General features: G+C 45.2%; 1 protein-coding gene and 1 long non-coding RNA gene across 3 annotated transcripts in view; one reads left to right on the top strand and one right to left on the bottom strand.

The window, feature by feature from the left end:
- Positions 1–1,088: 1,088 nt before the first annotated feature.
- Positions 1,089–25,739, bottom strand: part of P4HA3 (prolyl 4-hydroxylase subunit alpha 3) — a 44,729-nt gene continuing 20,078 nt past the window's right edge. The window contains exons 5-13 of one of the 2 annotated variants that reach the window (XM_079973836.1): positions 23,634–23,685; positions 21,658–21,821; positions 20,639–20,815; positions 13,466–13,530; positions 9,301–9,460; positions 8,093–8,155; positions 6,331–6,399; positions 4,259–4,355; positions 1,094–1,840 (exon numbers count right to left, since the gene is read on the bottom strand). In XM_079973836.1, the coding sequence (XP_079829962.1) occupies positions 1,770–1,840; positions 4,259–4,355; positions 6,331–6,399; positions 8,093–8,155; positions 9,301–9,460; positions 13,466–13,530; positions 20,639–20,815; positions 21,658–21,821; positions 23,634–23,685 (918 nt within the window). In that variant the 3' untranslated portion in view covers positions 1,094–1,769. Of the gene's footprint in view, positions 1,841–4,258; positions 4,356–6,330; positions 6,400–8,092; positions 8,156–9,300; positions 9,461–13,465; positions 13,531–20,638; positions 20,816–21,657; positions 21,822–23,633; positions 23,686–25,739 lie in introns of both variants that reach the window. The other variant, XM_079973837.1, reaches the window with a different exon arrangement.
- Positions 6,389–6,717, top strand: LOC307215250. The gene is made up of 2 exons (XR_013838427.1): positions 6,389–6,443; positions 6,557–6,717. It is a non-coding gene; the product is annotated as an uncharacterized lncRNA (long non-coding RNA).

Raw genomic sequence — 25,739 nt, 5'->3', positions numbered from 1 at the left:
TTTTGAATTATGGTGCTGGAGGAGACTCAAGAGTCTCCATGGACTGCAAGAAGATCAGACCTCTCCATTCTGAAGGAAATCAGCCCTGAGTGCTCACTGGAAGGACAGATCCTGAAGCTGAGGCTCCAAGACTTTGGCCACCTCATGAGAAGAGAAGACTCCCTGGAAAAGACCCTGATGTTGGGAAAGATGGAGGGCACAAGGAGAAGGGGACGACAGAGGATGAGATGGTGGGACAGTGTTCTCGAAGCTACCAGCATAAGTTTGACCAAACTGCTGGAGGCAGTGGAAGACAGGAGTGCCTGGTGTGCTCTGGTCCATGGGGTCACGAAGAGGCGGACACGACTAAACAACTAAACAACAACATTATCTAGTCTCACAGTGGCCAAGCAGATCACCGCCGCCATGATTTTATTTGTACTTCATCTCCCCAGAGCTGAGACTTCGCTCGGGGAGGCTTACAACACTTAAAGGTTTATGCCATCACAAACGTCGCAAAAGTTGTCATGAACAATAAATAAAAGGCACCCAAAAATACAAAAACAAAAGGAACTATTTTCACATAAATCATATCAAGATCTAAGAAGAAAGGTACAAAAAATTTAATCCGTTCTGGAAGTCCTTTTCAAAGCCAAAGCGTTCCAAAACCAAGGCGTGCTTTCCCATAGAAAGTAATGCAAAAGGGATTAATCCGTTCCAGACTTTTAAAAACAACCCCTAAAACAGTAATTTAACATGAATTTTACTATCTAACAAGACCATTGATCCATAAAATGAAAGCAATAATCAATGTACTGCAGTCACACAATCAATCAATCAATCAATCAATCAGTAAGAACTGATATGGATTTGTTTTTGTGGTTTTTTTTTAATGTTGGTTTTTGTGTTTTGTTTATGGTTATTTTTTGATATTTTTCGTGTTGTTGTGTGGAAAATGCTAATAAAATTTATAATTAAAAAAAAAAAAGTGAAAAAAAAACAACTGGGTTCCACACAGTCACAAAAACAAAGCAAAAAAGCCGCAAAAACAAAAATAAATAGCAAAAACAGACAGACCTCAGTGTAACACTCAAAATGGAAGTGGTGGCACTCAAAATGGAGCATGTTCGACTTCTGGAAAAAGTTCACAAACCAGAACACTTATTTCCGGGTTTGCAGTGTTTGAGTTCCAAGTTGTTTGAGTACCAAGGCGTTTGATAACCAAGGTACCACTGTACCGGCAACAAAAAAACATACCCTGTCAGTTCAGCCTCAGCTTTTGCAGCTGGAGTCAGTCCAGGCCCTGCCCTTCCAGGGAAAAGACCAGCAAGGCAGGGAGCAGGTCTTCCAAGACTCACAGCCAAGATGGCCGCAACCAAAGGCTCATGGGGAACCTGCGAGCAGGATTCGAACCCAAGAGCAACTATCCTCTCTTGTGGCTTCCAGCAACTGAGATTCAGAACCATTACCGCCTCCGACTACGGCTCCAGAGGCCACTGACAGCCCTTTCCTCCACGAATTTGCCCCATCCTCTTAAAGCCGTCCAGGTTGGTGGCCAATCACTGCACCCAGTGGCAAGTAGTTCCATAGTTTAACGATGTGCTACATCAACAGGTCCTTTCTTTCTCGGATGCCTGAGAAAACCTTTGCCAAGGTGTGGTTTGGCCGTGGTTCACTCCGAGGTGGTCTTTCCGGACCAGGCTGTGTTGGGATAGGGAGTGGGCCCAGATTCCCTCCCCACACTTGAGCCTCTGGCATTCGCCGAACGCAGCTGAGAGTACTTGAACATTTTAGTCTTCTGGGCTGGTGCCACACGGCCTCCGAAATTCCTGTCCATGTTCATGGAACCACTTGTTGGCCACTATTAAAAAGAGGTGGGGATTAATAATAATAATAATAATAATAATAATGTCCTGCATTCCCCCCTGATAGGAACAGCTCAAGGCAGCTTACAGTTAAATCAGAAACAGCTAAAAACACAGAGAGAAAAAAGCAGTAACTAAAAAACAATTAAATATGAGTCTGTTTGGCAACTTTCATGATTATTCAATATGTTTGGTACAAAGAAGAACCTTGTATTCATTCCACTGTTGAATATATTTTACACCACTCATTCTTTTTCAACCATTCTTTGATTATTATGATTATCGTTCTATTATCTTGTGCTTTTATTCTTCCTGCTCTTATGACTGTTTTTATTATTACTTCTAGCTTGATGTTTTCAAGTTAAATTGAAAAGCAATTTAGATATAGATATAGATACAGATACAGATATATAGATGAGATCTCTTAAGATATACAGAGCATTATGATAAAAGCAGTATGATAAGAGCGTCTCCACCCCCATCATTCTGCCCGGACACTGAGGTCCAGCTCTGAGGGCCTTTTGGCAGTTCCCTCCCTGCGAGAAGTGATGTTGCAGAGAACCAGGCAGAGGGCCTTCTCGGTGGTGGCACCCGCCCTGTGGAACGCCCTCCCACCAGATGTCAAGGAAATAAACAACTATCTGACTTTTAGAAGACATCTGAAGGCAGTTTTTACTGTTTGATGTTCTCTTGTATTTTTAATATTTTGTTGGAAATCGCCCAGAGTGGCTGGGGAAACCCGGCCACATGGGCAGGGTATAAATAATAAATTATTATCATTATGATGATACCCACCAGACTGTTTTCATTCAAAACAGTCAGTTCCCCAAAGCCTGTTGGTCTTCACTTGCTAGCAGGAGGACAACAAGGAGGGAGCCATTCTGACTTCTCCAGGCAGGGAGTTCCAAAGTTGCCTGGGAGAAGCCACTGCTGAGAAGACCCTGTTTTCCCTGAAGGGCATCCTTGGAAGTTCTCAAAACTCGGGCAGGTTCTTATGGGGAAATACAGTCCTTTAGATAACCTGGACCAAAGCCATATAGGTAAAGGCACCCCTGACCACTAGGTCCAGTTGTGGCCGACTCTGAGGTTGCGGCGCTCATCTCGCTTTACTGGCCGAGGGAGCTGGCATACAGCTTCCGGGTCATGTGGCCAGCATGACTAAGTCGCTTCTGGCGAACCAGAGCAGCGCACGGAAACGCCGTTTGCCTCCCCGCCGGAGTGGTACCTATTTATCTACTTGCAGTTTGACGTGCTTTTGAACTGCTAGGTTGGCAGGAGCAGGGACCGAGCAACGGGAGCTCACCCTGTCACGGGGATTCGAACCGCAGACCTTCTGATCGGCAAGTCCTAGGCTCTGTGGTTTAACCCACAGCGCCACCCATATAGGGCTTTATACGTTATAACCAGCCCTTTGAATTGTGCCAGGAAGAAAGACCTGCTTTATCACGAGAATCGTCTGCTCACCATAACCACCCCCGGTCAGAAATCTAACTCCAGCTCTTTGAGCCAGCCGAAGTTATTATTATTATTATTACATTTATTCGTCGCTTTTTCTTGCCACATATTGGCATAACTGGAAACGATTGCCCTGTGCCATGAAAACACAAGCAAAAAATAGCAATTCCCCTGCCTGGGTCTTTTCCTGGCAGGCTCTTTGAAGAGAGGGCAACCAGGTTCACACTTTATTTTATTTTTTATATAATTTTTATAAAATTTTCTGCTTTACAATTTAAAGTACAGTGCTCATTTTTACATCCTTCAGATCTCAATGACGTCTTCTCTTTCCATGGCTCATTTGGCATATCATCAGTCCCCGCATATTTTACAAAAACTGTACCATTGTTCCATTATTACATCCATCAAAACTTATTTACACTCTTGAATTTATCTTAACGCTGCCCAGGAGTCACATTTTGGACATTCGCCCCTTTTTAGGCATCCCTCGCCACAATTGAAGTCAAAACTAATTTATAATTTATTGTTATATAATAGTAATTTATTGTTTATTATTTTATAGGACAAATTTAGCCAGCTAGCCCTGGTGATCATCTAATGTTTATTGGATGGATTTCCCCCCTAAATTGATTTTTAAATTCTGAATTTATTGTTATTCGCGTTTTATACTGTATTTTATGCTGTTTTTTGTTGCATCAATTAAGTGTTTTAAATTTCTTGTTAGCCGCCCTGAGCCCGGTTTTCTGAACCAGGAAGGGCGGGGTATAAATAAAAAAAATATTATTATTATTATTAATCATGTCTATTTCACTTCCCAGCTTTTGATGGCACAGCAGTGAAATAGACCGAGCTCCTCGTCAAGGCATTTTTTGTGTGAGCCCCCTACCCTCGTAGGAACCTGACAGCTGAAATTAGCCAGTCAGTTCCTTCCTCCCTGCACCCTAAGCTCTGCTCCTTACCCCATTTGTCTCCGGCAAGGACCGGGCAGCCAGCGTGGAGGGTGTCGTCGTCCCCCTCCCCGTTCCTGTGAAGGTTCCACCAAAAGAGAGCCGCGTTCTGCAAAGGGGACCAGAGAATAAGAATTTTCATGGCGTGTCTGCAGAGAAATAACCCAGGCTCCAGACTGAGCAGCGTGGCAGGTGTGATAAGAATTTTAAGGTCTTAGATCTGTAATCAGTGTTCATAAATGTACCAAGCAAACACGTACATAACTATATAAACCACATATCTGAAAACCCCATGGAAAAAAAGTCCTGAACAAATTGACCTCAATTATTTCTCTGCAAGGTCAAAGTGGGAAACCTCCCCATTGTCTTTTTCCTTCACAAATCCTGTCTTAAGGGCACATTTAAGATATGAATAGGATGTGAAGCTGTGACCTGGCTCAGGAACTAAGTATTTATCATTACAAAAGACTGGCCAGGCTCCCCAGGGTATCCAATCAAGTGACCATTAAAGAGGTAACCTGGCAGATGAGATAAACAAGTCACTCAGATTTCTGCTGTAGACCACCTTTTCTGTGATGTAGGTATGATGTATGGAAGGGTGGTCTTGAGCTCCAGGGCAGGGAATTTAAAATGTCTATATAAGGCCTTGTATGCCATTGTTCTGGGTTCCTCCTTCCTCCTGCGTGTAGTGAGTGAGGACCCTGTTGCAACAGATCAATAAAGATCAGGCTTACTAGCTGCTTTGCTTCTCTATGTTCTCTGGTTGGCCTCTGTTATTTTCTCCTACCAATAGGGAACCTATCTATACGGACTCTTGGATACCCCATAAGGGGAACAGGGCAGATTTTTTGTTTACAACATAGGCACCAAGCTGAGTGCACAAATCCCGTTCCTTTGAGCATGTACAGGGGGCAGTTTCCCTGAAAAAACGTGTTGAAAACAGGTAAAGGTAAAGGGCCTCTGGACGGTTAAGTCCAGTCAAAGGCGACTGTGGAGTTGCGGCTCTCATCTCGCTTTCAGACCAAGGGAGCCGGCGTTTGTCCACAGATAGCTTTCTGGGTCATGTGGCCAGCAGGACTAAACCGCTTCTGGCGCAATGAGACACAGTGACAGAAACCAGAGCGCAAAGAAACGCCATTTGCCTTCCCGCTGCAGTGGTACCTATTTATCTACTTGCACTAACGTGCTTTCGAACTGCTAGGTTGGCAGGAGCTGGGACCGAGCAACGGGAGCTCACCCCGTCACGGGGATTTGAACCGCCGACCTTCTGATCAGCAAGCCCAAGGGGCTCAGTGGTTTAGACCACAGCGCCACCCGCGTCCCCAGGGAACAAGAACCTTCATGGCATGTCTGCAGAGAAATAACCCAGGCCCCAGCTGAATGCACAAACCCGTTCCTTTGAGCATGCGCAGAGGGGCAGTTTCCCTGGAAAAAAAAACATTTGCTGAAAACAGACAGCCCCCTGAACACAAAGGGGTGTGTTGGCACAGCTGCCAAAGGGGTGAGAGGATGATAAATTTGAGCCTCAGACACCTCTTTTTTATTTGTGCAAGGAAGTGATGACTTGTTCCTCTCTCTCTTTTGATCTTGTTACCTTTGATACCTCTTTTCACTCCCCAGAGAACCCTTCTTTCTGCAGTTCACAACACACAGACCCAGGGGCGCCGACTTATAAAAAATATTGGGGGGGGGGGCGGGGGCCCATACCGACTTATAAAAAATATTGGGGGGGGGGCCCAAGACCTCCAAACCGCTGCTGCTGGGGGAACGAAAGGGGCGAGCCCCGGGCTGCCCCGACCTTAAGTGAACCTGTGAGGGCCCGCCCTTTGCGGCAGCCGATTGGCTGCCGCCGTGGGTGGTGAATATTAATGAGCTAGGGGGAATCCCCGCTTCTCGCGGGGCTGACGCCAGCCCCGCGAGATTGTTGATGGGTCGAGAGCCCGCAACCCCACCCCCTCTCTAGATTGGGAGTGGCTTTGTTTTTCTTAAATTATTGGGGGGGGACAGAGCCCCCCAAACGAATTTTTGAGGGGGCTCGGGCCGCCTCAGGCCCCATGGAGTTGGCGCCTATGCACAGACCTCACCTTGGCAGCAGGAATGCTGAGGTTTGCATAGATGAAGGCTGTGGACCCTCCGGCTTCTACCAAACTCAGCTGAGCAGGAAAAGAAATGGGACAAGGTTATCCTTCGGCTCAAGGTGGCGTATGTGGTTCTCTATATCTCTCAGCCTAACTACCTCACAGGGTAGTTGTGGAGTTTAAAAGAGGACAGGGAGAACCATGCTGAGTTTGTTTTTTGTTTTTTGCACAGAAAAAGAAAGTTTTGGAGCTATTTTCTAGGAAATTCACCAAAATCTACACTTCCGGCGTGGGTTGCCAGACGTATGGCAGTGCTAGGATATAAAGCATGAGACTTTTTTTAAAAGAATCGTTTTTATTACTTTTCCAATGAAAAACATCCAATTGACATGAGACTTAATCTCAGGGTCATGAGTCTGAACCCCATGCAAATAATAATAATAATAATAATAATAATAATAATAATAATTTATTTATACCCCACCCATCTGGCTGGGTTTCCCCAGCCACTCTGGGCGGCTCCCAGCAGAATATTAAAAATACAATATAACATCAAACATTTAAAACTTCACTAAGCAGGGCTGCCTTCAGATACCTTCTAAAAGTCAGATTGTTATTTATTTACTTGACATCTGATGGGAGGGTGTTCCACAGGGTGGGCGCCACCACCGAGAAGGCCCTCTGCCCGGTTCCCTGCAACCCACCTCTCGCTACTTTGCAAAATGGGCAGAACTGATCCTCACTGCCATTAAAGAAACTAAATATAGTAGCTGCTTTGGCTGGTGTGATGAGCATTTAGAAATACCAGGGGAGGTCTGCTTAACCCTGTTTTCCCTTCTCCAAATCAACCTTCGACCCAGTGAGACTTCCCTCCCATGAAAACATCTCCCAAATCACAGTGTTATGTACTGAGTTGAATAGGATCCAAACTGCAGCAGTCTGATTGGTCCTAGAACAATAGGATTCAAATGCAGCAGTCTGATTGGTCCTAGGACAATGCAGCACTATGATTGATTGGCAGGAGCCACCCAATCCAGCTCCAGATAGAAGTGAATCCACAACCTGATTGGCCTACAGGAGAATCCCGGATTAGCCAATCACGTGCAGCCCATTGTGTAAATAATGTATACAAAGCAGATACAGTGGTGCCTCGCAAGACGAAATTAATCCGTTCCGCGAGTCTCTTCGTCTAGCGCTTTTTTCGTCTTGCGAAGCAAGCCCATTGACGGTTTAGCGGTTTAGCGCTATTAGTGCTATTAGCGGCTTTTAGCGGCTTATCGGCTTATCGGATAAGCGGCTTAGCGGCTTAGAAAAGGGGGGAGAGGGGAAAAAACCCGCAGGAACTCGCAAGACATTTTCGTCTTGCGAAGCAAGCCCATAGGAAATTCATTTTGCGAAGCACCTCCAAAACGGAAAACCCTTTCGTCTAGCGGGTTTTCCGTCTTGCGAGGCATTCGTCTTGCGGGGCACCACTGTACTTTGAGGGGACTTTCATTCCCTCCTCACCACTATGAGCTGAATAAAGAGCATGAAATCCACTCTCGACTCTGAGTATATTTCACACGCTTGTCCTAGAAAATGCACTGCAGAAATCTAGCTGGAGAAGAAACACTGGGCCAGCTGTTTGAAGCTTGGAACTTTCCGTTTTAGCCATGGAATGACAAAACAAAAAACAGGAGCAGCCCAATCCTTCTTGAAGCATATACAGAGTTCCCTGGCAAAACCGCAAGATCCTTTTGCAGATCCCAGCAAAGAGAAGAAGACTCACATAGACCATCAACGTGGCAATTCGGTTTCCGGATTTCATCCTGTAAAGGGGGCTTTTCCTCGACTGCATTGGAAAAAAAGAGAATTCCTAGATTACGGAACACCAGGTGGTTGCATTCATACCGTTCTAGTACTTCCAGAACTGGGATTATCTACCACAAGACCTGAGCGTAACTACAAGTGCAGAACTTCTGTAGTCAAACTGGTGGGAAGTCACGGGTAGAAAAAAATTTGTACGGGAAAACAAGTATTCAGTTAAGAATCTATGCTGTAAAGAAAACAAGTATATATGTATATGTACAATTTACATTTAATAAAAACTATATAAATACACACACTGGTTTAAATTTTAAAGTGTAGGTGGAGTTTAGGACTGTGCTTGTGGCAAGGGGAAGCAGGAAATATAATTATAATTATAAATGAGAGAAGTTTAAAAAGACAGAAAGGTTTGGATTGCTTCCAACAAAAAATGCAAGTGTTTACATCTCGGAAAATACAGTGGGACCTTGGTTCTCAAATGCCTTGGTACTCAAACGCCTTGGTTCCCAAACTCTGAAAACCCAGAAGTAAGTGTTCCGGTTTTCAAATGTTTTTCGGAAGCCGAACATCCGATGCGGATTGTGTCCTCGGCGCCTGCACCAATCAGAAGCTGTGCCTTGGTTTTTGAGCATTTTGGAAGTCAAACGGACTTCCAGAATGGATTAAGTTTGGTGCTTTCGTTTTTGCTATTTATTTAGCGTTTTTGTTTTTGAGGCTTTTTCGGTTCATTTGTTTTTGTGACTGTGTGGAACCCAGTTCAGCTACTGATTGATTGATTGTGTGACTGCAGAAATGGATAAAAGCCCCCCATCCAAACAATGACTATCATCAGTGCAGGTAAGAAAACAAAATACTTTTAATTTTTTTCATCTACAATACTGTCTTATTTACTTTATAGTACAGTACATTGATTATTGCTTTCATTTTCTTGATCAGTGGTCTCGTTAGATAGCAAAATCCATGTTAAATTGCTGTTTTAGGGGTTGTTTTTAAAAGTCTGGGACGGATTAATCCATTTTGCATTGCTTTCTGCGGGAAAGTGCACCTTGGTTTTGGAACGCTTTGGTTTTGGAACGGACTTCCGGAACGGATTAAGTTTGAGAAGCAAGGTTCCACTGCATCAAACTGCTTTCATGCCCTGCCGGACTTTGCAGCAACAGGTTTACTCACCGTCGCGTGGTCAAAATGGGGCTCATAATGCCCGCCCAATCCGTAGTTTACCACCTGCAGGTATTCTGCGTAAGGGGGCTGGGTGTTGAGGCCGGTCAGGGCTGCGATCCGTCGATCTAAAGCCACGATTGCTGGATCCAAGGTGTCTTTCAGCCAGGCACTAAACAAGGCACAATGCCAGAAAAATTGTACATATTTACCATAGCTGTCAACTTACAGATTTGAAAATAAGGGAACAACAGCCTCGAAAATAAGGGATCAGCAGCCCCTCCGAGCCAAAGGCAAAAAGCCCAGCCAGCAGCCAAATGAAGCCTCAAGCGGTGGTTCCCACAGCGCAGCAACCCAGCAAAGGGGATGCAGCAAGGAAAACCACCGTCACCTCTCCGCTGGGAAGCGCTGAGCAAAGGCGAGACCCCAGGCAACGCAGCCGATTTGATCGGCACAAGGCATGCAAGCTCCACCCCCCAGTCGTTCTTAGACTCCTTATTGGGTGAGCAACACAGCCAAGCAACACAGTTGGAGCCTCCCTCCTCCCTGGCCGGCAGGGAGGGAGGAAGAGGAGCTGCTTCCTTTGAAACCCGGGAAATTTAAGGGACATCATCAATAAGGGACAGCAGTGGGACACGGCGCTAGGATAAGGGAGTTTCCCGCCAAATAAGGGACGGTTGACAGCTATGCTCTGATGTTGTACTGGCTAAACCTTTGATACCTGCAGACGTTTGGGTATTTTAAAATTTTACCGTATTTTTCCAGGTATAAGACTAGGTTTTCTTCTTAAAAAATGTCAAAAATGAGGGGGTGTCTTTCCCGCCAAATAAGGAACGGTTGACAGCTATGATATTTACACAACTGCACTTATGAGCTCAAGTGCAGTCGTGTAAATATGAACAATTTTTCTGGCAAAGGACATTTAAGGAGATAACAGAAATCCCTGGGTTAAAGCTGAGCAAAAGTCCAGAGGCAGCATTATTATCAATTTACCATGGGGTGGAAGGTTCACAGGCTACAAAGGACTCGCTCACAATTTTATTGACAGCTGCATGAATTACGATAGCTAGGAAGTGGAAGGGGCAAGAAAATATAAAAAGGAAGAATGGTATAAAGAAGTGTGGGATATAGCTATTAATGATAAATTAACATGTGCCATTAAGGTAAGACGGGGAATATGCATTTTGAGGAGATATGAAAGGTGTTTGTAGAATTTGCACTGCTAAAACGGAAAGGGGTCAAACCAGGACAAGAGGTATTGAAATTTTGGGAGGTTGAATAGTTTGCAATGGAATGGTCCCGGTGGTGGGGTGAACATTTTTTTATTCTTATTTATTTATGATGATTACTTTGTCAAAATAAAATAAAATAAAATAAAATAAAATAAAATAAAATAAAATAAAATAAAATAAAATAAAATAAAATAAAATATAAAATAAAATAAAATAAAATAAAATAAAATAAAATAAAATAAAATTAATTTAGATTAAATTAAATTAAATTAAATTAAATTTACCATGACTGTAAAAAAAGGAAAAAGAAGAAGTGCGGTTGTGGCAGGGTATGGGTGGGGAGAAAGAGATAAAAAGGTCAGGGCTAGGGGTGGATTTACTATAAATCTAATGAAGCTTAGACCCTCCTAGTGTCCCTATTTTCCAGGGACAGCCCCAGATTCACAGAAGCTGTCTTGGGACTCAGCTACATTAATAAAAAAAACCACAGAAGTGTTTTAAATGCATAATAAACTCACAGCAGCAGGTGGCGCTGCAGAGCACAAAACTTCCCATGTGATTTTTACATAGCTTTTACCCCCTTTTGTTATAACGATCTAATGTATGACTTAATTGTAGCGGGGGTTTTCCCTGTGTGTAGATCCACCCCGGTTTTTTATTTGATGCCAGAATGTCCTGCTTACCCTCGTGATGTTGCACGATGTCGTGACCTTATGAGAGCAATGCCGCGAAGAGCCAGTCTGCTGAGCCCAACGCCCCCTGAATATTGAGGGGGCTCACAAAACTACTTTGAGGGGCCCGAAACTGCCTTGGCCCCTAGGACTCAGCGCACCTGCACAGAACCCAAAACAAACTACAGCTCCCAGGATTATTTGGGGGGAGGGCATGGCTATTTAAAGTGGTAAAAGGTAAAGGGACCCCTGACCATTAGGTCCAGTCGTGGCCGACTCTGGGGTTGCGGCGCTCATCTTGCTTTATTGGCCGAGGGAGCCGGCGTACAGCTTCCGGGTCATGTGGCCAGCATGACTAAGCTGCTTCTGGTGAACCAGAGCAGTGCATGGAAGCGCCGTTTACCTTCCTGCCGGTGTGGTACCTATTTATCTACTTGCACTTTGACGTGCTTTCAAACTGCTAGGTTGGCAGGAGCAGGGACCGAGCAACGGGAGCTCACCCCGTCACGGGGATTCGAACCGCCGACCTTCTGATCGGCAAGTACTAGGCTCTGTGGTTTAGACCACAGCACCACCTGCGTCCCTATTTAAAGTGGTACAGCGCTGCTTTTAAATGCATAGCGCAGATGAGGCCAGAGTATTAATCGATTTAAAATAGCTTCACTGGCATACGATTCTGTTCATTTTACCACTGCCGTTTCAAGCCAAGTTCCTTCTGTTTTTCCCAACGGGGCCAGAGGTGAGGGAAGAGTTAACTGCTCGTTCATCCAATCATAATTCAAAGCCCCCCACCCTGCAGAGAATGGCATTCCGGCAGTCAGTGGGGGTCTCTGAAACCCAGATTGCAAAACCCAGCACTGAGATCATCTTGGAAAATATTTGCCAAGGCTGCTTTGCAACCACAGCCTATGTCTCCGTCAAGCTTTGTGTGGAAATTCCATATCTAGCTCTGCATTGCAAGACGACTCAATGAAGTCATTTTTCCCCAGCCTCGGAAGCCTGGAATGATAAATGCAGCTGTTGGCTATAAATCCTGCCCTTTGGCAGTTTGCAGAAGAATGGAAACCTGGATTATAGCGTACTAGGGAGATGGGAGGCCTAATCCTGAACTATTCACCTCTAGATTGCTTGCTCAGATTCCTTTGCTCAGTGGCAGAACACCTGGTTGGCATGCAGAAGGTGGCAGCTTAACCAAACAGAACGCCTGGTCCGCTCCCCAGCCTCTCCAGTTAGAAAAAAGGATTTTGGGAGAAGCCCATGTACATTTAGCAGGAGCTTCCAAACTTTTTTGGACCACTGTCCCAATGGTTCCATAAACTCATCCCCAGTGTCACGCCCGGCCTATGAAAGATTCCATCAACGGTGTCACCAAAAAATGTTACACATCACTTGGGAAGACTGGTGAACTAATGCCAGTGTACTGGAAGAAGCAAAGATCACCCATGTCGAAGCAATGATTCTTCGACATCAGCTTTGTTGGACTGGTCATGTTGTTTGGATGCCTGATGATCATCTTCCAAAGCAACTACTCTATTCCAAAATTTAAAATGGAAAGTGTAATGCTGGTGGTCAACAAAAGTGGTTCAAAGACTGTCTCAAGGCAAATCTAAAAATATGTAGTATAAACACCAAGAATTGGGAAACACTGGCCTGTGAGCGCTCCGGCTGGAGAACAGCCTTTACCAAAGGTGTTGTGGGCTTTGAAGACACTCAAACTCAGGACGCAAGGGAGAAACGTGCTAAGAGGAAGGCACGCTTGGCAAACCCTCACCGTGATCAACTCCCACCAGGAAACTGTAGAAGGACGTGTGAATCCAGAATTGGCTTCCACAGCCACTTACATTGTTAAAACCGTGTTTATGGAAGACAATCTTACTCGGCTACAAGGGATCGCTGGAGAAGAAGAAGAAGACCCTATGAAAAAGATTTATTCGGAAGAGCAGTTTGCACTACCCACTGAGGAAGATCACAACGCAGTAAAATCCAGCAAATAATATTGCATGAAAAGTATTGTTTATGCATTCTTGCTAACAAAAACATAAGGTTGAAGGAAATTTAGGGCATAAAATGTTTTGATTGATTGATTGATTGATTGAGCTAGCCTGCAAACGTGACAAGAAGGCTAGCAACCTCAACCCTGCGGTGTGGGGTGTCCCTGGAGGCACCCCTAAATTTCACGAGGGGGCCAGCTCTTTGCACATCCGTTGGTGCATCAAGCGATGTAGCTCCTTTGTTCCCTGAGATTTCTGTGTGTAGCTAGCAAAGAGACTTTACCTTTTGCTTATTCGGTAGTCTGCCTTCTGCTGCTTTTCTCCCGAGGCAACCACAGACCTCTGCAACTGGAGAGGGGAACAGAGAGAGAAAAACGCAAGAGGTTGCAGTGTCAAATCTGGAGTGGAAGGGAGACAGAATTGGCTTCGCTTCTGATGTTTGGCTGAGTTATAATACAGTGGTGCCCCATAAGACGAACGCCTCACAAGACGGAAAACCCGCTAGACGAAAGGGTTTTCCGTTTTGGAGGCGCTTCGCAAAACGAATTTCCCTATGGGCTTGCTTCGCAAGACGAAATGTCTTGCGAGTTCCTGCGGGGTTTTTTCCCCTCCCCCCTTTTCCTAAGCCGCTAAGCCGCTTATCAGCTGATCCGCTGATAAGCCGCTTAACAGCTGATCTGCTAAAAGCTGCTAAACCGCTAATAGCGCTAATCCGCTAAGCTGTCAATGGGCTTGCTTCGCAAGACGGAAAAACCGCTAGATGAAGAGCCTCACGGAACGGATTAATTTCGTCTTGTGAGGCACCACTGTAATCAAAAAACAATGGGAGGATGACATAGGCTCTGAGATTAATCCCACTCAATGGAACAGAATGTGGTCTAAACCCCCCCCCTTTAAATCCATATCAACAAAAGAAAAGAACTCACTCTGAAACTCACCTTTCTTGGTACCTAACACCAAAACTAGCGCTAATAAGCTACCGCAGTGAGATGACCCAGAGTCACCCATGGAACCGAGTTTGGGGGTTTTCTTAATGTTTTTTTTAAAAAAATATATTTATTTATTTTTCCAAAAACAAAAAAATATTTTTTTAAAAATATATTTATTTATTTTTCCAAAAACAAAAAAAAAAACATCAAAACAACACAAAACAGCAAAGACAATACACCAAATAAAAAATAAGAAAAAAATAAAAAGTTAAAAACAAAAACTCCAGTTTTCAGACTCATGTTTACAAAACTTTGTTTCTTGACCTCCTCACGCCTCCCTTTTTTGTGTTCCTCTTTGTCCAATCAAATAAAGCAAATCCTTACCCTTCTTCAAAACTTATTTCTGGTTATTGTAATCACTTCTATTATGTCCCCAATCTTTCCTCCTTATAATTAAACACCTTTAACATATTGTTTGCTTTGACATAATATAACCTTGTTTTTTCACCCTTTTTCTATTACATTTTTTACATATTTTTTAACACTGTACCACTGATGCCGTATTATTTCATGCCCAACATCATTTTAGCATTCGTACACTTTACAGTGTTTCTGCAGATAGTTCTTAAACTTCTTCCTGTCCTCTTCCACCACTTCCTCTCCCAGGTCTCGGATTCTGGCAGTCATTTCTGCCAATTCCATGTAGTCTATTACTTGCATCTGCCATTCTTCCAAGGTGGGCAAATCTTGTGTCTTCCAGTGATCAGCCTTCTTTATGGTGCAGCTCTCACTTCCATACATCACTACTGGGAAAACCATAGCCTTAACTATATGGACCTTTGGCCTACGATGCAGGGATTCTCAGAACTGCACTCCAAGAGAATCTTGCTTCTGCCCTACCCACAGCCTTAGATTCAGACAGACACCATGCTCTGCCTTCCTGATTCCCTTATACATGACTCCTTCGCAGGTTTCTAACTCCCATCACTTTACCTGTAGATCGCACAGATGCTTTGTGTCCTTCCTAATGCTCCATCCCCAGGCTTTCACTTCACACAGGAGGCCAGCCTAGGTTAATAAGCCTTTAACACATGCTGATTTCAGAGGATTAGCAGTGTCTAGCACACAGCTTAATCAGGGCCGGATTTAGGTTTGATGAGGCCCTAAGCTGCTGAAGGTAATGGGGCCCTTTATAAGGAAGACGTGTGCCTTTATTCTTTTAGGAGGGAATCTAAGGGGTCTTACCAGGAATATTCCCCAATCTGGGGGTGCCAGATTGGATTGCTTAACTAAAGGGATTCAAATGAATCTGGAACTAGTTTCTTGCTGTGTAAAGTGGAACGAGTTGTGCTATATATGTGTGACTCACTAGCGTGAGTTAGGAAGGATAATATTTCACCAATATATACTCTCCTACTACCCACAACAGGGACGCGGGTGGCGCTGTGGGTTAAACCACAGAGCCTAGGACTTGATCAGAAGGTCGGCGGTTTGAATCCCCGCGACGGGGTGAGCTCCCGTTGCTCAGTCCCTGTTCCTGCCCACCTAGCAGTTCGAAAGCACGTTGAAGTGCAAGTAGATAAAGAGGTACCACTCCGGCGGGAAGGTAAACGGCGTTTCCGTGCGCTGCTCTGGTTCGCCAGAAGCGGCTCAGTCATGCTGGCCACATAACCTGGAAGCTGTACGCCGGCTCCCTCGGCCCGTAAAGTGAGATGAGCGCCACAACCCCAGAGTCGTCTGCGACTGGACCTAATGGTCAGGGGTCCCTTTACCTTTTTTTACTACCCACAACATTCCCACAGCTGTGCCTGGAGTTGCCACTGGAGACTGAACGTGGGGACCTTCGGTATCTAATAAGGATATTCCCACAAGGCCGCACGCCTGTTAAAGGTGAAGGCGCCACCTGTTCCTCCTGGCAACCAGAGACACTCTCAAGACGCTTCCAGCTGCCTAGCAAAGCTAATGTCTGCCTTCGTCTTTTGCATTTCTGGTCATACCTCGGGTTACAGACGCTTCGGGTTGTGTGATTTTGGGTTGCGCACTGCGCCGAACCCGGAAGTACCGGAACGGGCTACTTCTGGTTTTCGGCCCTTGCACATGCACAGAAGCACCAAATTGTACTTTGCACATGCGCAGAAGCGCCAAATTGCAACCCGTGCGTGCGCAGATGCAACGCTGCAGGTTGCAAACGTGCTTCCCGCACGGATCACGTTCGCGACCCGAGCATCCACTGTAGTTAAGGAAAACAGCCCTAGGCAGTTGTTAGGAGCAACGCGCCCGGCGGAAGGGCGTCTAGCCCGGAGAACTGCGGCCACGATGACACACTTGGCCGAGATGCCAGGATGTCTGGAAGCTGCCCAGAGGAATTGTGATGGATTGGCAGCCAGAGCCAAGTGCCGTCTGGCCTTAGGAAGGAGGAGAACCGCAAAACCGATGTCCCATCCACGCCGTGGATTAGGTTAATAATCTCCATGTGGGCCTGTTTGCGCGGTTGCCGAGGCAACCGGCCGGGATGTTGGATGGAGAAGGAATTGTTTTGGCCAAGTGTGGAGGAGCTGGACCGCAGGGTCTCCTCCTCTTTCTCCTCGATCTTGTCTCAAGGAGGTGGCAATTTCTAAGCTTAATTCTCTCGGCTGCTGAAGGAATCTGAATAACCAAAAAGGAAGTTTTCTGCCTTCTTGTTCAAAATAGGGTTGGGCACACCATGTTAGCAGAACTCGAGTGATACTTGTAAACACAACAAATACCGTTTGTGGAGTAGACGGGAACAATAATAATTATAATAATTATGATTTATTATTTATACCCCGCCCATCTGGCTGGGCTTCCCCAGCCACTCTGGGCGGCTTCCAAAAAAAATATTAAAATACTGTAATACATCAAACATTAAAAGCTTCCCTAAGCAGGGCTGCCTTCAGATGTCTTCTAAAACAATATTAAAGAATATAAAACTGTGCGGAAAAAACGACGACAGTATAAACAGTACAATGAGAATGATTGGAAGACTCGTTTTGTCAGAAGTCTTTTTTATTTAAGTGTTTATTTAAGTATTAATTAGGAAGTTTAAGATTTTTTTATGTATGTAAATCTGCTTTTTCTTCTTTCTTTTTTCTGTGTTTTCTGCTTTTCTTAATTGTTTTTTCTTTAATTTTCTTTTTGGACTGTGAGATTGTAAATTCTTTGTATATTCTTTGTATATGTGTGTAATTTAAATTAATAAAGATTATTTTAAAAAAACAAAGTAGGGTTGGGGATGCAAATTGGGGTGGTTCCCCCCCCCTTTTTAGGGGGTTTTCTAGTATAACAGAATTTGGAAGGAACGAAATTCTCCAGCAGATTAACCTGGTTAAATCTTTTGATTTAGCTGTGATTCCTGCATTGTGGGGGTTGGTCTGGATGACCTTTGGGGATCCCTTCCAACTTTACGATTGTATGATTCTATGATTTATTAGTTGTCCTTGGGGGACTTACTAACCAGTCATCAATACTCCAAACCCATGAGAAAGCCTCAAAAATCTCATCGACCACAGCAGCAGTTAGAAAACAAGTTTGTGGCCCAGGATAGCCGTCCTTTGGCTCCTATGGGAGTAAGAGGGGCAGGAAAGACACCCAAAGTACAAAATAAATGACGATCCATCAAGTGCTCTGGTAACCTCAAGGTTGGTTACTGCAAGGCATGGGTAGGCAACCTAAGACCCGGGGGCCAGATCCGGCCCAATCGCCTTCTAAATCCGGTCAGTGGACGTCCGGGAATCAGCGTGTTTTTACATGAGTAGAATGTGTGCTTTTATTTAAAATGCACCTCTGGGTTATTTGTGGGGCCTGCCTGGTGTTTTTACACTGCTGTTTCCAGTGAAATGAGGCTGTATTTTAATGTTTTAATTTTTTAACGTGGTATTTTAATCTTGTTTTTAAGTTGTATTTCAATCAATTGTTTTTATGTCGGGTGTTAGCCGCCCTGAGCCCGGTCTTGGCTGGGGAGGGTGGGGTATAAATAAAAATTATTATTACTATTTACGTGAGTAGAATGTGTGCTTTTATTTAAAATGCATCTCTGGGTTATTTGTGGGGCATAGGAATTCGTTCATTCCGCCCCCCCAAAAATATAGTCTGGACCCCCCACAAGGTCTGAGGGACAGTGGATGGGCACCCTGAAGACGGTTCGGAAACTTCAGTTGGTGCAGAATTCAGCAGCCAGGTTGCTCACCGGAGCAAGACGGTTTGAGCATGTTACACTGATCCTGGTCCGACTGCACTGGCTACCAATTAGTTTCCAGGTCCAATTCAAAGTGCTGGTTTTGACCTATAAGGCGTTAAACGGCTCAGGACCGCAGTACCTCAAGGGCCGCCTCTTTCCATATGAACCTACCCGGACCCTGAGATCACCTTCTGAGGCCCTCCTTTGTGTGCCTCCTCCTTGAGAGGTCCGGAAGGTGGCAACACAAGAACAGGGCCTTCTCTGCGGTGGCTCCCCGTCTCTGGAATGCTCCCCCCAGGAAGTTCGCCTGGCGCCTTCATTACACACCTTTAGGCGCCAGGCAAAAACGTTCCATTTCAACCAGGTCTTTGGTTGATCTTATTGACATCCCATGCCTTTTTAAAATGTAGTTCTTTTTTTGGGGGGGGGGGTGCTATTGGGTTGTTGTTTTTATTTTGATTATACACAGTGAGGGGGGAAAGTATCTGATCCCCTGCTAAATTTGCTCGTTTGCCCTCTGACGAAGAAATGACCAGTCCATAATTTTAATGGTAGGTTTATTGTAGCTGTGAGAGACAGAATAACAACAGGAAAAACCCCAGAAACCCAGAAGACAAAAGTCAGAGATTGATGTGCATTATAGTGAGTGAAATAAGTATTTGATCCCCTATCAACCAGCCAGATGTCAGGCTACCTGCTATCTTCACTGTATGTAACGAGCTGAGATTAGAAGCACCTGCTGTAAGGGAGAGGTCTTACCTGTAATCCCAGCTCGTTACAGTACCTGTACAAAAGACAGCTGTCGACAGAAGCAATCAGTACCTGGAGTACTGTGTCCAGATCTGGGCACCACAGTTCAAGAAGGACACTGACAAACTGGAACGTGTCCAGAGGAGGGCAACCAAAATGGTCAAAGGCCTGGAAACGATGCCTTATGAGGAACGACTAAGGGAGCTGGGCATGTTTAGCCTGGAGAAGAGGAGGTTAAGGGGTGATATGATAGCCATGTTCAAATATATAAAAGGATGTCACATAGAGGAGGGAGAAAGGTTGTTTTCTGCTGCTCCAGAGAAGCGGACACGGAGCAATGGTTCCAAACTACAAGAAAGAAGATTCCACCTAAACATTAGGAAGAACTTCCTGACAGTAAGAGCTGTTTGACAGTGGAATTTGCTGCCAAGGAGTGTGGTGGAGTCTCCTTCTTTGGAGGTCTTTAAGCAGAGGCTTGACAACCAGATGTCAGGAGTGCTCTGATGGTGTTTCCTGCTTGGCAGGGGGTTGGACTCGATGGCCCTTGTGGTCTCTTCCAACTATGATTCTATGATTCTATGAATCAAACCAGCAGATTCCAAAACTGCCACCATGACCAAGGCTTCGTCAGGGGGCAAATGGGCAAATTATCAGGGGACCAAATATCTTTTTCCCTCACTGTATATTGTGGTTTTTATATTGATCTTGTTCTGTGAACCGCCCTGAGACCCCTGGGTATAGGGCGGTATATAAATTCAATCAATCAATATTATTATTAATGTTGTTATTCACAGAATTGTAGGATATTAGTGTTGGAAGGGACCCTGGCGGTCATCTAGTCCAGCCCCCAGCAATGCTGGAATCTCAGCTAAAGCATCCATGACAGATGGCCATCCAACCTGCTTAAAACGCCCCAAGGAAGGAGAGTCCACCTTCTCCCGAGGGAGACCGTTCTACCATTGAACGGCTCTCCCTGTCAGAAAGTTCTTCCTGATGTTTAGCTGGAATCTCCCTTCTTGTAGCCTGAAGCCAACGAGGCAAGAGATTATGATGGAAAGAAAGGGAGTTAGTAATTTGAACTAGTTAATTTTATTAGAAAGTGAATATTGGGAAATTGCTAAAATGAGATTCAATGAAAATCCGTTAGGAAGGATTCGAGGAAGTCATTTAATAATGGAAATTAATTTGGAATTTTAATTGGAAGAAATTTTATATGTTTGTTTTTCTTCTTATATGTTTTGTTTATCGTGTTATGTTGTATTTGTTATAAATCTGGAAAATTAATTTTAAAAATTGGGGGACGGGACAAAAACGACACAAGAGCCCAGGAGTGACCCATCCCGTTTTGCCGCATAACACGCCTTCCATGCTCTGGCAAGATATTGCTAGAGCCCTGCAAGATCTCGCAGGGCTTTTGTGAGGTCCCACCAGAACCTGGAAACCACTGCCGCAGTCACTTCCGCAGCAGGCCTGCCCCTTCAGTTCCGTCGCCTGAAGCGGCTGCCTCAGTCTGCCTCCTGGATGGGCCGGCCCCGCAAGACCCCATTTCCTGACGCCCCAATGCCCCTGAGCTGCTCACCCGTGGAGCGGCAAGCTCCTTGATCTTCTCCGCTTCGGCATCGCTGACGAAGTCGTGGTAGAGTGCGATGTGGGGCTGCTGGTGGACAATCTCCCTCTTCAGAGGCTGGAACATCAGGAAGGGGGTCCCATTGGTCTCGTAGGAGCAGTAGAGGTGTTGTTGCTGATACTGGGGTGGCTGGAGGAGGACCAGAGAGAGAGGGTGATGCAAGGGGACCTACCTGCCAACCAACCAACCAACCAACATCAATAGGTCAATGTCTACTGCACCAAGTTATAGGCAAAAGGTCCTAGCCTAGCCCAGTAGTTGGAACCAGTGAAGGCAGTGAATGTCCTGTGTGAATGTCTGGAGGCAGTTGGAAGGTGGATGGTGGCCAACAGATTGAGGTTGAAACCTGACAAGATAGAAGTACTATTTTGGGGCGGGCGGGGCGGGTGGGTGTGGAGGACTCTGTGGTCCTGAATGGGGTAACTGTGCCCCCTGAATGACCAGGTGCGCAGCCTGGGAGTCATTTTATATTGCAAAATTGTCCCTCAGATATCACAAGCAGATCATTGGTGTTATCTATTTACCGTATTTTTTGCTCCATAAGACTCACGTTTTCCCTCCTAAAAAGTAAGGAGAAATGTGTGTGTGTTTTATGGAGCGAATGCAGGCTGCACAGCTATCCCTGAAGCCAGAACAGCAAAAGGGATCGCTGCTTTCACTGCGTAGCGATCCCTCTTGCTGTTCTGGCTTCTGAGATTCAGAATATTTTTTTTCTTGTTTTCCTCCTCCAAAAACTAGGTGCGTCTTGTGGTCTGGTGCATCTTATAGAGCGAAAAATACGGCATTTAAAAGCTCATCAGATTCCCCATGCAATGTTGGCATTTCTATCCCAAGGACATGGAAGGCACATCAATGCTCATTCCACAGTCAACACCCGTCTGCTAACATCATCCTAACACTGCTGGGGTTTGTCACTCTTTCGTAAAAACAAAACACCAAGGTTGGATTCCGTGCCTTTTCTGTGGCCCCACCTGAGACCCCAGAGTCTGACACAGCTTCTCATAAATATCTCTGGTCTCCAGCTGGGTCACGTTTGGCCTCTGCAGGGACACCCCTTCTTCGCCACTCTCGGGGTTCACCAGCAGCAGCTTCTCGTACTTGAGGACATTCTTTGCCATCCTCTTGTTGTTTGGATCTGGTCGAGATAAGAGGTAATCTGAATCCAAAAGTGGATATACATTTTTAAAAGCCCCCCCCCCTGCCCCTTTAATAGCCATCTAGCATGCAGAAATGAAGCGGTCGCCCATGTACAGGAAAGTTCACTCCATGTGCCAGGTTGCCACTGAAGGCAAAGGAGCAGAGCCAGTAAGAAAAAGTTGGCAACCCGGTTTTAATTATTTGTAGCTTTTCAACTTGGCCCCATGACCGTGCCAACTTGGCCCTGTGGCTGTGGGGGGGGGCAGGGTCGTGGGGGGGCCCCCATGCAGTGTGAATATCCCTGGCATAGAAATTTGTGGGTGCCCGGACCCTTCATGGGGAATTTTGTGGGTGCTTGGGCACCCAGAGCCCCAGGGAGTTGGCACTTATGCAGAGCAGTACTGAAGTATGGTAAGTAATGAGCATGACATTGAAACAAAGGTTTTGCTTTGTTTTATTTTTTTGGGTTGTTGTCTTTTGATCACTTTGTGGGTGGGTTGCCAACTGACTGTAAAAAATGTCCTGGCCTGCTCTTGTACTTCCCACCCCCCATTATTTTATTTTATTTTATTTTATTTTGACAAAGTAATAATCATAATAAAATAAAAATGTGCACCCCACCAGTGAGACCATTCCATTGCAACTATCCAGCCTCCCAAAATTTCAACACCTCTTGCCATGGTTTGACCCCTTTCCGTTTTAAGAGTACAAAATTCTACAAACATCCTCCATACCGCCTCAAAATCATTTCTCCTGCATATTCCCCATCTTACCTTACTGGCACATGTTAATTTATCATGAATAGCTATATCCCAAACCTCTTTGTACGATTCTTCCATTTTATATTCTGCTTGCCCCTTCCACTTCCTAGCTATAATAATGTGTGCAGCTGTCAATAAATTTGTGAGTGAGTCTGCCATGCTCTTGTACTTTTAACAGCAGCTGAATTCAGCCGAAAAGCTTCGTGGCAAGAAACTGAGCACAATCACCTGCTAACTGAACGGCTGTTAGTTAGAGGCTGTTGTTCAAAAGCTAGCAGCTCTGGTGGTTTATGTACAGGCAATATTATTATTATTATTATTATTATTATTATTATTATTATTAATACCCCGCTCTTCCCGGTTTTAGAAAACCAGGCTCAGGGCAGCTAACAACAAATTTAAAGCACTTAATTGATGCTACAAAAAACTGCATAAAATACCGTATAAAACGTGAATAACAATAAAATAAAAAAATCAATTTAGGGGGTAGAATTAGGTGGGTCTTTGGCCGGCTGCAGCCAGCTCCCTTTTACCTTCTGATTCTCAAAGTTATTTGAGAATCTCTGCAATAGAGAGAGAGATGATTTCAGTGTCCGTTACTGATACATGAAATCATTACCAGGAGACAGCATTACTTTCCAGTTAGGTAACCCAGAATAAATGTGGAATTGCTGCTCCTTTTTCAAATGGAGGGTTCTTAGTTGTGTAGGGAATTTCAGTAGGAAACAAGTCGTATCTGCTGAAAGTCCATTTTCACGGCTATGAAAAGTGCAGTAGCTTTTTGTTTAAATGCCCGCCTCGTTTTAATGTTCCTCTGATATTTATTTCCCCATGTTCAACCCGGAATCCCTTACTCCCTGGGAGAAAAAACGCCCTGGCTGGTTTGAACAGAAACTGTCCCGTCCCGTCCCCCCCCCCCCCCCCAGTTATGAAGGCCCACTGGTGATTGTGCAATTTTTGAGGAGCCCGTCTAATCCTTCAAAGCTTGATGTTTGGAGTGACTAAGTAACATTCTTCAGTCTGACAGGATCTGGACAAGAAGCACATACCATAGTGAAGAAATTCTTGGGAAAGGCTTAAGGCATGAGAGATGTTTCCTGCCTTTAAAAAATGAAGAGGGGAGAGAGCAAAAAGTTAGATTTCTGGGGGGAAACAGACACTCAAGCTGACATGAAAGCAAAGTGTGTGTGTGTGTGTGTGTGTGTGTGTGTGTGTGTGTGGAGGCTATTCTTACTCAGCGAATGGGGAGGGTTGCACTCTACACATGCTCAGAGGAACACCTGATTTAGACTTAAGGAGAGAAGGATGAAAGATGGTCCATAGGGAGTCAGGGCATGCTGTCAAGAGTCACCCAGGGTCCCAAGTCAACAATTCAGTCTTCCATTGCCAGGCAAGCTGAATATTCCATGCAAGGAGTTCCACCGGTGTGACAGCAGAGGGGAGCAGCACACTGTGAGTGTCTGGAGGCAGTTGGAAGATGTTTGGCGGCTAACAGATTGAGGTTGAATCCTGACAAGACAGAAGTACTGTTTTTGAGGGACAGGGGGCGGGCAGGTGTGGAGGACTCCCTGGTCCTGAATGGGGTAACTGTGCCCCTGAAGGACCAGGTGCACAGCCTGGGAGTCATTCTGGACTCACAGCTGTCCATGGAGGTGCAGGTCAATTCTGTATCCAGGGCAGTTGTCTACCAGCTCCATCTGGTACGCAGGATGAGACCTTACCTGCCCACAGACTGTCTTGCCAGAGTGGTGCATGCTCTGGTTATCTCCCGCGTGGACTACTGCAATGCGCTCTACGTAGGGCTACCTTCGAAGGTAACCCGGAAACTACAACTAATCTAGAATGCAGCAGCTAGACTGGTGACTGGGAGCGGCCGCCGAGACCACATAACACCAGTCTTGAAAAACCTACATTGGCTCCCAGTATGTTTCCGAGCACAATTCAAAGTTTTGGTGCTGACCTTGAAAGTCCTAAACAGCCTCGGCCCAGTATATCTGAAGGAGCATCTCCACCCCCATCGTTCTGCCTGGACACTGAGGTCCAGCACCAAGGGCTTCTGGCAGTTCCCTCATTGCGAGAAGCAAAGTTACAGAGAACCAGGCAGAGGGCCTTCTTGGTAGTGGCACCCGCCCTGTGGAATGGGCGGGGTATAAATAATAAATTATTATTATCCCACCCTCCTCCCCTTCTTGAGTGAATCATCTTGTGCAGAATGTGGGATGTGATACTTAAGTAGCAGTCAAGTGCAACATCCTTGTTTTCCTAGAGTGGACATGCAAGGGGATGTTTGGTCCAGCCAGTCGAAAACTTCCTATTTCCTCCTGGCTGGGGTATACTTCCTTTGCATGTGACTAGAGGTGGGCGTGACCTTACCTGCGCAGGTAAGAAAAGGACAAGTCACGCAGCACACCTCCTCTCTTTGACTTCATTAGAAGCAGCTTCGTAGAAGCAGTAGCCTTTTATCTAGAGATGCTCTGTTGGCTGAAACCCAACAGAGGACAAAGAGACCATCTCCAATAGTTCCACATGTATATACTTTGTAACTAGGTCGGCCTTCAGGGATCCCTCTGTGAACTGACGATGTGAGTAAATATCTTTTATATACTTTAAATAAGACTGCCGTGTGTTTATTCTTTTTAAGAGGGACAATAAGGGAACTTACCAGGAACATACAATTCAGTATTGAGTTGTATGATAGCAAGAGGCTTACACAAGCCTGCAACCAGCTACCCGCTGTGCGTTAAAAGGGGAATTGAAGTGAAGGGCGTGAGGCAGGAGTTGGTAATGCAGGCAAGCTGCGCATAAGCAAGCTGCCAGCTAGCTCTGCTGAGGCTCTTTTTATTGAACGACAAACCCCTGTGATGCCGAAGTAGTAAGTGAATAACAACGTAGGACAGTGATTCCGGATAATCTGACTGTTTCGTTGGAATATACATATTCATATGACCACTGCTCCTTGTGCATTTTTCTAAAGGTTGACAGACGTGTGTTCATTTGATTTCAAATATATTAGAGAATTTACAAGTGTACACATTTTGTTGTACTAAATCATGTATATTATGCAATAAGAACTGCAGTGCTATCTAGTATACTGGTCTTCGCATTGCTTGTATTGTTTGTTGAGGCTCTTTTTATTGGCACAATATGCAAAACTA

The sequence above is a fragment of the Podarcis cretensis genome (genome assembly GCF_951804945.1).
Source record: "Podarcis cretensis genome assembly, chromosome: 4".
NCBI lineage: Eukaryota > Metazoa > Chordata > Lepidosauria > Squamata > Lacertidae > Podarcis > Podarcis cretensis.
The sequence above is the reverse complement of the archived record's forward strand: the minus strand, read 5'-3'. Positions and strand labels throughout refer to the sequence as shown.